The sequence below is a fragment of the Amblyraja radiata genome, chromosome 20 (genome assembly GCF_010909765.2).
Source record: "Amblyraja radiata isolate CabotCenter1 chromosome 20, sAmbRad1.1.pri, whole genome shotgun sequence".
Classification (NCBI taxonomy): domain Eukaryota; kingdom Metazoa; phylum Chordata; class Chondrichthyes; order Rajiformes; family Rajidae; genus Amblyraja; species Amblyraja radiata.
The window spans coordinates 33,737,402-33,750,421 of NC_045975.1; the positions used below are offsets into that span (position 1 = coordinate 33,737,402).

At 39.4% G+C, this 13,020-nt stretch overlaps 1 protein-coding gene across 5 annotated transcripts in view; it reads right to left on the reverse strand.

Moving 5' to 3' along the window:
• The window catches only part of phf21a (PHD finger protein 21A), a 212,023-nt gene extending 205,360 nt beyond the window's left edge, over nucleotides 1-6,663 (reverse strand). For 2 of the 5 annotated variants that reach the window (XM_033039228.1, XM_033039226.1), the window contains exons 1-3: nucleotides 5,778-6,617; nucleotides 5,117-5,149; nucleotides 4,684-4,749 (exon numbers count right to left, since the gene is read on the reverse strand). In XM_033039228.1, the coding sequence (XP_032895119.1) occupies nucleotides 4,684-4,749; nucleotides 5,117-5,149; nucleotides 5,778-5,831 (153 nt within the window). In that variant the 5' untranslated portion in view covers nucleotides 5,832-6,617. The other 3 variants (XM_033039230.1, XM_033039229.1, XM_033039227.1) reach the window with 2 other exon arrangements.
• Nucleotides 6,664-13,020: the final 6,357 nt, after the last annotated feature.

The following is a 13,020-nucleotide window of genomic DNA, read 5'->3' on the forward strand; positions in this document are numbered from 1 at the left end:
CATTTTGCAGGATGCACCCAGTGTTCTACATGGAGATATCAGCATTTATCATTTAAGCCATGTACAAATGTTTGTTCAGATCTTGCTCCAAAAGCCCTGATGTCAATTTCTGTACCTCAAGACTGGATTTCATGTAGAGCTGAACAGTGAAGAAGCAGCTTGTTGGAAATCATGAATATACAGAGAGGGATAAAGGGGAAAAAAGTTTGTTCGCAGATCCTGTGCTGGATTACGAGCACAGAATGCATGGGACATGTACTTGAATGATAAGAGTAAGATTGCAAAGTATGCAAATCGCTTTTTACAATATCCAGAAAATACTGTAGATGCTCAGTAGGTCAAGTTGCACTTATACTCCCTATATACACGTGACTATGCGGCCAAATTCACCTACAAATCTATCTACATTTAAAGATAACACCAACGTGATGGGCCAGATCACGAACAATGATAAAAAATTGTGTACAGGAAGGAGTCAGAACTTAGTAACACGGTGTCAGGATAACCACCTCTCCCTGTATCTCAGCAAGACAAAGAAGCTAGTTATCAACTTCAGGAAATACGATGAAGTACCTGCCCCAATCAGCATCAATGGTGCCAAAGCTTTAGGTTCCTTGGCGTTAATATTACCCACAAACTCTCATGGAATGACCCACATTGATGTGACAGCCAATAAAGCACATGAACGCCTCTAATTCCTTAGGAAATAAAGGGAATTGTCTTCGATGAATATTTTACAAATCTCCACATATGCACCATAGAAATCATACTGTGGGTTGCATCAGCTTGATTTGGGAATGATTTGCCCAAGACCACAAGAAATTGCACAGTTGTAGATGTAAGCCCAGCCCATCACACAAACCAGACTTCCTACCATAAATCCATTTACAATTCACACTGCCTCGGAAACACAGCAAACATAATCAAAATCTTGCCCCAAGACTATTCAAACAGCTTCTTCTCCTCTGTTACCATGCTTCTGAAAGAACCCTCCATAAGCTAGCATATTTTCCAATTCACCTTCACCCCATTTCGGACATTGGACTCTAGAACTGGTGCGCTACAATGATGAGAACTACATTCTGCTCTGTATCTTCCCCTTTGCTTTCCCTTTAGTATTTGAGTTTGACTTTATTTTATTTATGCGTAGTATAATCTGATCGGATAGCATACTAAATGAAGCTTTTCACTATACGTTGGTACACGTGAAAATAAACCTAAACATATTGTGGGGAATAAGAAACAATGTTAACATTTTAGATCACCGACTGTCACTAGTGAAGCATCTTCGAAGTGATACTTTGTCCATTTCTTTCCACTATGCAGTCTGACCACCTAGGTCTCGTGCATTTTCTGTTTAATTCTAGATTTTCAGCACCTGCAGTTTCTCAATTTGCTTATTTGAAGGAAAGATACAACAATGAAACAGGCGCTTCGACAAACCTCAATCAACCATTCATACTAGTTCTATCATCTCCCACTTATGCACCCATTCCTTATACACTTGGAGCGATCTACTAAGGCCAATAACCTACAAAATCCACACGTGTTTGTGAGGTGGGATGAAGCCAGAGCACCCGGGGGAAATGTTCAGGGAGAATGTGCTAACGCTACAAAGACAGCACCCGTGGCCAGGATCGAATCAGGGTCTCTGGCTGTGTGAGGCAGCAACTCTACCAGCTGTGCCTCTGCTGCCTAACTTTAAAAGTCTTTACTTTAAACAAATTTAATTATCTAAATGTTTAAATTGCTTCAGATTACCTTAATTTGAAAATTAAGAATTGAAAGTGTTCTTTTTTTTTAATGGTTTAAAGACATTTCTGATCATCAAGACTATTTCAATACATTGAAAAAGACTGCAGACAGATGGCAAAAATTGGAACATTTGTTTACCACCTAACAAAATTTCCAACAAGTTTCCAGGAGTCAGACTTGTTTTGCATCGCGCATGTGAATTGAATATGATCTGGACAGTCATTTCAGGGCCAGAGGAAACATGGGTACCAATTTTGGGCAATGACAATCAAATTGGTCTCAATTTTATCAAATTGGATGTCGATAGAAGTGGAAAATAGATGAATTAGCTAGACACAATCTTAAGAGCTTGCTTACACATGCATTCTATTACTTCTGTATTGAATTATACTCCCCCTTTTTTTTTTAAACACGCATGCAATTTAATCAAAAGTTTGTTCATGATACGACAAATTTTACTTCTCAGCTGAAAGAACATCGTTTTTACTCTTAATTGTGCAATCTTTACACTAAAATTTTAACAATGCTGCTGATATTGTAAATAAATACACATGTATTTATACATACACATACCAGGTTAAAGTAGTACATGATGAAAAAGTTATAAACAAACATCCTTGAGGAAGCACCTGTGCCATAATATTTACCACTTGATACTATACTAAAATGTTTTATCTACAAATACATCACGTAATTCAGCATTGGAAGTTTTTTCAAACTACAAGGATAAAGTAGTACTTTTCTAATATATCATTGATATTTACACAGAAATTTCACATTTACTGCAAATATATTTCCTATTTTCTCCTCAAACCACATGGTCTTACCAACAACAATCTATTAAACCTGCTCTCTTCTATTAAGGCTGAGGAAATAAAAAGCAGACTAACAATTCTCTCCAAATTTGACCTCTCCTTCTTAACAGTTACATCACCTCCATACCCCACTCCAAGGAATTAGTACTACGTTCAAAAACTCAAGGCAGTGGCAACAAGCTTAATTTTCTTTGTCACAATACGCCACTATATTACAGCTTTTACAATATGAATCAATATATCCACTCTTAATACCTTGCTGTCCACTTACTGCCACTATGCACGTTCTCGTCAACTAATATTGGGGTAGCAGTCAAAGACAGAAAATATTGGTTGCAATTTAATGGTTATCAATCTTGGTGAGTTTTGCAAGATAAATCAGACAATCACAAAACAAAGCTTTATACCCATGCAGAAAATGCAGCAATGATTCTAAAAGCCCAGTCAGGAATGGCCCTGTGCACCACAACTGGCCAGCAGGTGGTAGGTTTGCAGCAAGACAAGTTGCACATTTTCACAGCCAAAGGAATTAACAAAATTGTCTGGTTGCATTCATGCAACAGAAGAAACTTAAGCACAGCATCCTCTGAATATTAAAATGCTCCAATTTATGGATTTTCCATTTCTACCATCAACAATCCTTAATTTAGTAAGGAGAGAGAGGAAACTATAAAACTTAATTTCCGAATAGAAATGTTTCAAACAGGAGGGTAGTTGCACCTAAATTAACACTTTTGATTGTTGCAGAATTTTTTGGCATTCAATAAAGCTTAAGCAGTTTAAAAAACTGAAATTTAAGAATTTTTCATAAAATCAGCAGTTTATTTATATAGAAACGTTTTAATCACCTTACAACATTATTAAATATTGTTAAAATCAAACACATATTCCACACACATAACTTAGGGCAGATGACCAAATGTTTAGTCAAAGGTGCGATTTAAAGACTGAGTTGTACAGTCATGCATGCTTCAGTTGGGCATCCCCCTTAGACTTCATTTGTAAGGGGGGAGAAATTATACCAATACTAAACTAAAACCATGCCTGCAGCAAATTTACAAAATATAATAGATCTTAGATTTATTAATGAAATCTTCTTCCACAACCAATTTAATTTACCAAAAATGTCAGTTTTTTTTTAAAAAGGACAATAAAAATAGCAAACCAAATCCAAGCAATCATTCTCATACACATTTTTACACACATGGTTACAAAGACATCATGTGATCATGGTTGAAGGCCTACTTTCCAGAAATAAAATCAGATAAAAGCTTTAAAAATAACAAAATTTGTAATCAACTGTAATCAAGGATGCTGCATTAGAATTAATGATATATAGTACATCAATAGTTCTGCGAACACAAGTTCAAACTAAAGTTTGAATAGATCCTTTTCTGGATCTATTGCACCTCAAAAAGGTCGATTTTTTTTTCACATTGACAACGCAAGAGACAAAATTACTCAGGAGTAAAGCAAATTAACGTTAATTCAGAAAACTGAATGTACAAGTATCTTTGTAAAAGATAACTTGCCCTTCTTAAACAGGATATGAGAATATTACAAATTAAATGCTGGTGTGAAAGTTATATGAAACTGAAATGCACAAAGAACCTAGAATCAGAAACAAAGAAATCGGGGTGGGGGAAAGAAATGGCGTAAAGAGCTAAACTAGACAAAATGAGAATGAAGGAACCACGTGTGGATGGAAGATTTATACAAAGTATTTGGAAAAATCAATTAAAGTATTATGCACTGCTTAACCAAATCGCTAAAGTTAAATTACAAAAGAGGTCAACGGTATACATGAACAACACAATCACAGGAGGTACAACACAAGCTTAGAATGCATGTGACTAATGAAATATCTATTAAATCCAAAACTTTGGACTGGTTTGGGGAGGGGGGGGGGGGGGAGAGGGTAAGAGGATAATATAGGAACAACAAGTGCAATTGGAGCTCTCTCAACATCAACTTTTACCCTTTGCTTCCCATCCAATACCACACAACTATGCAAACATCAGCATTTTCAGAAAGCTCCACCTTCCAGAAGAACTTCCCTGGAACAAACAACCATTTGAGTCAGATCTGACACAAATCAATTAATTCCCCTTACTTGTTTCTCACTGAGTGTGGTTATCTTGGCTTGCAATTCATGGAGCTGTTTCTTCAAATCAGCATTCTGCAAAATAAAATGTAACAATGTAATATCACGTCATTACTAATACTCGCCCTGTTCCTATACTAAGAAAATGAGTCATTAAACATTTTCAGCTGAATACTCTAGAGGAGCTCAAAAAGTCATTTTAGTTAGTCATTTAAAAAATATGACTAAAACAACCTCATTGTCACTACCTTTCCTAATTATGAAGTGTCTTGTATTTTGGTATAGGCCAAAACTATAATAACTTTTCATAAAAACAATCCCACTGTAGTTATAAATAGTTAGGAAACAATGTGAAAGAAAACATTTTAAACATTCTAAATTGTTTTAGGATCAATATGTACACACATTTTAATAAGTAAACAGCAAATTTATAAAAATGTACCTGTGGATCCTGTTTCATCTGGGCCACAAGTTTCTGTTTGGATAAAACAATGAAGGTTAATGTTTTTGGAAGTGACAATATCAAATAAGCAAACTACTTAAGACTGGTTATATTGATCTCAGATTTAAAACCTAACTGTATTTATATTTATATTTGTAATTAAAGATGGACTCCAGTTAACCCTGATTTTGCTCTCTGGTTCAAATACATTTGGGACATCATTGATTGCTGATAATCTAGGCCCATTTTAATATAATGTTTCCCATTAATAAAAGTTAATTCCCATTCAAAATACCTCTTTTTACATAAACAGTGATGGTACAATTTTTCAGATCTAAAGTTATTTCCAGTAATCCATAAAGTTTGGTCATTCATAACTTTTCCTCAATGCGCACTTTTTAAACTTATTTTCATTTTGTTGTTAAAAATTATGTGTAATTTTTAATTCTTAGAAATGTTACACGCAAAATTTCAAAAGTTTGTAAATCATTATTTTAAATATACAAATTGAAATAAATGTTTTCTTGCCAATTATTTGCTTGTAACAGACTTGCATAACTTATACAGTGCGCGTATACAGTGCGCGACCTTTGAGAGGCAGTGGATGAAATTAAGACACATACATACAATTACACGCAGTAAATGAAAGAGACCAGATTACCTGATGAGACTGGATTTCCACTTTCAGAGCCTCCTGCAGAGTTTGCAACTCCATCTCCTCTACTTCCCGCGCCACTTTCCTTCACTTTTTCCGCCACCCCTCTAAAAAAGGCAAAAAAAAGAAAGCCCCAGCTCCCCTTCTCTCTTTACCCTCTTTCCGCACGTAGCCAAAAAAATAGTGAAGAAGAGGAGAGAGGAAAAAAAATCAACAAAAACAGGGCCCGAAATAATTTCAGGAGGGGGAAAGTGCATTAAACATTGCGGTCGGCCGCATGTGTATAAATATCAACTTTATTTTATATTGATAAAATGTTTTATATCCAATATATAAATATATATATTTAATGAGAGAGAAGGGGAGAGAGAAAGACATAGAGAGTGAAGGCAAAACAAGTTCACCCATCCACTGGACTCATCACTCTGCGCCGCCGCCGAGCCAGAGGGGGGCGGTGAGCTGCCCGAGTCCGACCAACAGCAACTTCAAAAACATTTACCCCGCTTCTTAAATCATCGCCGCCAAAGGGCCCTCACATCACAGTTAAAATCCCACCGAAAATAAAATCAACCGACTGAGAGGGGAAAAAAGGGAGGCGGGAGGAGGGGGGGGGGCGCGGAATCCTTCGCGTTTCCAAATCCTGAGGAAAAGCAAAGCCACCTCAATGCGGAACGGCCGGCCCGCAGTTAAATGTTACTTCTTCTGAGGTTTTTTTTTAATAAAAATTAAAATATTTAGTTTTCCTCTTTTGAATGACAGAGGCGAAAAATTCCGGTCTCTTTTGCCCCCCTCAAAATAAAAGTGAGTGTGCGTGCGCGCGCGCGCGCTCACCCCCCTCTCTCTCTCCTCACTTACTTACTCGCCTCACGCTGCTGAATCCCTGCACCCCTCCCCCTGACAATCGTGCCCGCGCCTTGCCGCCCCGTCACGCGGGCGCGCGCGATGGAGAGAGCGCGCTCCCGCTCGCCCTCGCGCGCACGCACACCCGGCCCCATCCCGGCCGTTGGCTCTTCATCCCTCGCCGGCCCGTGCGCGAGTACGAGCCGCGCGGGGGCGGGGGGGGGGGGGTTAATGGAGCGGAGGGAGAAGGGAGCGCGAGAAGTTGTGTAGGTGGAGGTAGGGGCGGGAGAGAGAGAGAGGACGGGAGGGGGAGAGAGAACTATTTGACGGCGCGAGTGGTGGCGAATTTATTTCACTTTGCCTAAGGAACAGCGGTGCTGTGGCTCTCATTGCCTAGGGAAAGTACCCGGATGCTGAGACTCCTCACTTTACTCCAAACTCAAATGGGATTATTTATTTAACTTTCTTTTTGTGTAACCAACTTATTGTAGCACACTTATTTGAATTAAAAACAGAAATAAACAATTACGCCCAGTCACTCATATCAAACAGTGCATTAAAAAACTGAACTTTCCTTTTCAATTTCCCTGATTTCCAGATAATTTTACTAAATTGATGATTTGTGCATTTTTCAAGGGTTTGGTTTCTAATAATTACCTGTTGTTATTAAGGGTCTGAACTTCAATCAAATATTGTGATGTTATTTAAAAGTCTTAATTTCAAAAATTAAATAAAAAATCTTTCATATGAATGGGAATGTTTTAAAGTTCCCAATACACATGTTATTTTTTTTATCATCTGCGCTTTAGGCAATAATCGATTTAGCATCTTTCAGGGATTTTTTAAACATTAAAATGTTTTTAACTTTATTTGTATATTATGTTTGCTACATCATTTTTCTTCATTCTTATACATTGTAATCATTAGAATTTATATAGTGACAATATATAATGATTTGGAGAAGAGCAAAAAATGAACTTTACAAACGGATTATAAATTTGGACTTGAACTTGTTTCTGTTCTCTGTAGTTTAGTACAAAATGGCGGAAGAGTGCTTGAAAGTTTCAGTGGCCGGGTTTCAGATTTCAGACTGCAATAATTGGATTAGAGAAGAATCAAAGAAAAAAACGAAAGGAGAAGTGGAGCTAATGCCATCTCCTCCCCCTCTCAAATAAAGCTGCATTTAGAACTATGACAATCGAAATTTAAAACCATGTTATTTTTATTTTTTAAATGGCAAGTTATTTATTTTCTCCAAGATACATTCACAATATTCCACCTCACTGACGTGTAGAAGTGTTCAGAGGTTCGTAGTAGTTCCTGCGAGAAAAGGAATGAGACTGAATCAGGATTTAATTAGTCTTCTATTTTCGTTATTTCAGTTATTTCAATGATAATATTTATCCAGTCTTTGTTATTTTAATTTTGCATTTAAGTTTTGTTGATCAAGACAATAACGAAATCTCGAAATTCTGTATATCAAGTTTGTAAGGTTTAAAAAATCTGCAGGCACGAGCGAAGTCGACTAAAGTCCCAACATAGTATTCTCTTTAACTCTTCCTAGCCCAGTTATATTTAAACATGCTCGCACCGTTACTCTCAATACAAAGCACAACTTGCAAATCCCCTTACTGTTAATTTTAATTGTTTTAGTGAGGTGAATAATACTTTGCATGCTATTCCTTCCACATTCACAATGTAATATCTAATATTTCTATTATAGTAGCTAAATAATTGATTAAAACTAATATGATGAATTAAGATGACTTTGACTGCTTGAAGCAATACAAAATATTTTAATATTACTCCCATTCTAGTAAATGAAGAAATAATAATACAAAAGTAACAGACCAGAAATTGCATAAATTGGCTTGTGCCTCTTTTGAAAAATGTCATTGGTCAGTGTCAATCACATGGCTTCTAAGCTGTGGCATTTAGTTTGAGTCTCATTGGCCAACAGAAATCATGTGGTTGATCTATATGTGTCACTTTCTTGCGATTTTATTATTCCAGTTACTAATGTGTGTGATCTGATTCTTCCATTTGTCTAACAATGTTCCAGATAAACAAATGAGTTGAGGTGGGATGAAATTTTTGAAGATTCTTTGGTTCACAAAGTAATGATCGATAGTTTCAAGGACATCAAATGATCAATTTCTCATACAGTTCATGCTGAAATTCTTTTAGGCAAGCTTTTGTCGAGCAACGATATTGGAAACTGGAACCATGTGTGCCCTGTTGTGGTGTGGTCCAGTTTGAAAGAGATGGGGATGTCAAAGGTTTATTCAAACCAAATCCAGCAGGTGTATGAAGAGAGTTTAAGATTTTGGTGAACTTTTGTAACTTTGTCGGCACTAGAAACCTGGCGACACTTGGGTGCTGCCTATATGATTTTACCGGGTTGTAAACAGAACAGCATTACACTGTACCTAGGTACATGTGGCAATAAAGTATCATCATCAAGATTTTGGAGCGATCCTAGCTAGGCTAAATTCAAAAAGGTCAAAATTTGTCACAGGGGTCTTGAAACTTATCCTAGTTTCTCACAGCTTGAGATGTCCCTTTGAAGATCTGTTTCAATCATTGCAGTTTGCATAAAGAAGTTTTCTTAAAAAGTCTTAATGTTTAAGAAGGAACTGCAGACGCTGGAAAATCGAAGGGAGACAAAAATGCTGGAGAAACTAAGCGGGTGAGGCAGCATCTATGGAGCGAAGGAATTAGGCAACGCTTCGGGTCGAAACACTTCTTCAGATTTATGCAGGAACTTAAAAAGTCCTTTCCTACATAAATTCTGCTTGATTGCTATCACTGCTGCCTATACACATTCCCATCACCATCGCCATGCTGCTATCTAGAAGAGATGGAGGTCTCCAACAGAAGGCTTGTTTAGGGATCTTACAATTTTTCCATCAGAGATTTGGCATGGGAAATCTTCCATGTTGTGGTCCCATAAATCAATGACATTCACAGATTTCCAGGACATCTGCAGTTTTTGTGACCGATCATCTGGTTGATCTAGATGTGTCCCTTTCTTGCCATTTTATTATTCCAGTTACTAATGTGTGTGATCTGATTCTTCCATTTGTCTAACAATGTTCCAGATTAACAAATGGGCTGAGGTGGGATGAAATCTTTGAAGATCCTTTGGTTCACAAAGTAATGATTGATAGTTTCAAGGACATCAAATGATCAATTTCTCATACAGTTCATGCTAAAATTCTTTTAGGCAAGCTTTTTGACGAACAACAATATTGGAAACTGGAACCAAGTGTGCCCTGTTGTGGTGTGGTCCAGTTTGAAAGAGACCACACCACGCCTTATTTGCATTAGGTGCACCATTTTTCAGCCTCCGTTCCGATATAACAACCAGCAATTTATTCTCCCCACATTCCCATCATCTACCCAAGATTTTACCACTCATCTACTTGCTAGGGACAATTTACAATGGCTGTTTAACCCACCAACTTGCATGTGTTCAGGATGTTGGGGGGGGGAGAGGGGGGGACACGGAGACGGAGCACCTGGACAGAATCCATTAGGTCACAGGGATAACATGTAAACTCAACACAAATTGCAATGGAGATCGGATTCAAAATTGTATTACTGGAAATGTCAGGTAGCAGCTCAACATGGTGTTTCAATCTGCATCCTTCCTGCCCCTGTATCAAAGGAAGACTCACAATTTAATTTGTTAGTTTGATTTTTTAACTATCATCTACAATAAATTTTAATTTTAAAATACAGCTGAAAGAAATTCCCACCACAAATATTACCACAACTATATGTATTCTATAAATTGGATGAAAGGAGATCACCACAGCAGAAATAGAGGGGCAGCTACTTCATTGGTAAGGAGGTTCTAACATTATATTTGGTCACAAAAACTGCAGGTATTCTAGGTCCATTAATCTCAGTAATTTATAATACATGTACTGTATGTCTACTAATTGTTTCTTATTGCATTGCACACACCGAGTGACCAAATATTGCTAGGAAATTATACTGCACCCAATAAAACATTCTAGAATGGCAAAAATGTGAAAGATCAAACCACCAAAGTTTTTGGCTTGAACAGACAACACCTCTCCCTCAACTTCAGCAAGACAAAGGAACTCGTTATCGACATCAGGAAACATGGTGGGATATAAGCGCAATCTGCATCAATGATGCCGAAGTGGAACTGGTTGAGATCTTAAAGTTCCTTGGTGTAGTGTTCCTTTGTCGCGCCTGACCATCAAGGCTGAGCAGGTGAGGAAGGAGCTGAGCAGACGGGTCCTAATGGTGTCAGCCCTAGGGTACACAAGCCGTGTGCGGAGTACTCCAACATATCTTCAACATGAACCTGAGCCTGGAGAAGGTTCCTGTGATGTGGAAGACATCCTGCCTGGTTCCTGTACCATAGAGGGTGTGCCCCAGTTCCTCCAATGACTGCAGACCGGTGGCGCTAACTTCACACATCATGAAGTCCCTGGAGAAGCTGGTGCTCACTCACCTGCGATCCCTGGTTAAACCCCAAGTTCACTTACCAAACAAAGATAGGGGTTGAGGACGCCATCATCCACTTGCTCCATCATTCCTATGCTCACCTGGATAAGCCGAAGCATTGTGAGAGTCATGTTTTTTTACTTCTCCAGTGCGTATAACACCATCTGGCCTGCACTCCTAGAGAGCAAACTGACGAAGATGCGGATGGATGCTCCATTGGTGTCCTGGATCACCAACTACCTGACTGGACGATCACAATATGTCAAGTTACAGAACCGTGTCTCAGACATGGTGGTGAGCAACACAGGGGCCCACAGGGGACGGTCCTCTCTCCCTTCCTCTTTACCATCTACACCTTGTACTTCAGATATAACTCCGTCTCCTGCCACCTGCAGATGTTTTCAGATGACTCTGCAATTGTGGGCTGCATCGGTGATGGGAGGGAAGCTGAATACAGAGGTGTAGTCAATGACTTTGTTGAGGGGTGTGAGCTGAATCACCTGCAACTCAACACCGACAAGACTAAGGAGTTGGTGGTGGACGTTAGGAACACCCCTGTCCCCTGCCTCCATCAATGGTGTGGATGTGCAGTTTACCAGGGAGTACAAATACCTTGGAGTGTACCTGGACAGTAAACTGGACTGGCCCAGGAATGCTGAGGCCCTGTATAAGAAGGGACAGAGCCGGCTGTACTTTTTGAGAATGCTCCGCTCCTTCAACGTATGCAGTAAGATGCTGCAGATGTTCTACCAATCAATGGTAGCCAGTGTCATCTTCTTCGCTGCCGTGTGCTGGGGCAGCAGGGTGAAGGCTGCAGACGCCAATAGGATCAACAAACGTATCAGGAAGGCTGGCTCCGTCCTGGGTGCGGAGTTAGATTCATGGGAGGTGGTCTTGGAGGGGAGGATTCTCCTCAAACTGTGGAGCATCCTGGACAATACAGCTCACCCCCTCTATGACACACTGGTCAACCTGAGGAGTTTCTTCAGCAACAGACTAGTTCCACCAAGATGTAAGACAGAATGCCACAGGAGATCCTTCTTCCCTGTGGCTATCAAACTTTACAACTCCTCCTCCTTCTGCCATAGGGTAGACTGAGACTTCCTTCCCTCCCCCTTCCCCAATTTTTGCACATCCTCCAATCCTTTCCACTCATCACTTTAATTTCATGTTTCATGTATTTTCTGTTTTATGATATTTGGCAGCTCAATTTCCATCCTGGGATAAATAAAGTTCTATCGTATCGTATCGTAAATATTACCAATGATCTGTACCAATCCAATCTCATTGAAGCAACAGCAAAACATCACACTAATGTCTCTACTTCCTCAGGAGACGGAGGAAATTCAGCATATATAGAAGACCTAGCGGGAGGATGTGGCTGATCTGGCACTCTGGTGTCAGGACAACAGCCTCCTCTTGAACATCAAAAAAACTAAGGAGCTGATCGTGGACTTTAGGAGGGCACATCATCCGAGGACGTACACACCATTGAGGATAAATGGGGATACTGTGGATAGGGTGAGCTGTTTTAAATACCTGGGAGTCCACATCTCTGAGGATATGACATGGACATCACACGCCGCAGCACTCGTGAGTAAGGCAAGGCAGCGCCTTTACCACCTCAGGCAATTGAGGAAATTCAGAGTGTCTCCGAGGATCCTGCAGTACTTCTACTCAGCGGCTGTGGAAAGCATCTTGTCCGGAAATATTACAATCTAGTTTGGGAATTGCTCTGCCCAGGACAAGAAGGCTCTGCAGAGAGTAGTGCGTTCGGCCGAACGCACTATGGGAACTTCACTCGCCCCTCTGCAGGAACTATACAACAGGAGGTGCAACTCCAGAGCCAATGAAATCATGGGAGACCTCTTCCACCCCTGCAACGGACTGTTCCAGCTGCTACAGTCAGGCAAACGCCTCAGTT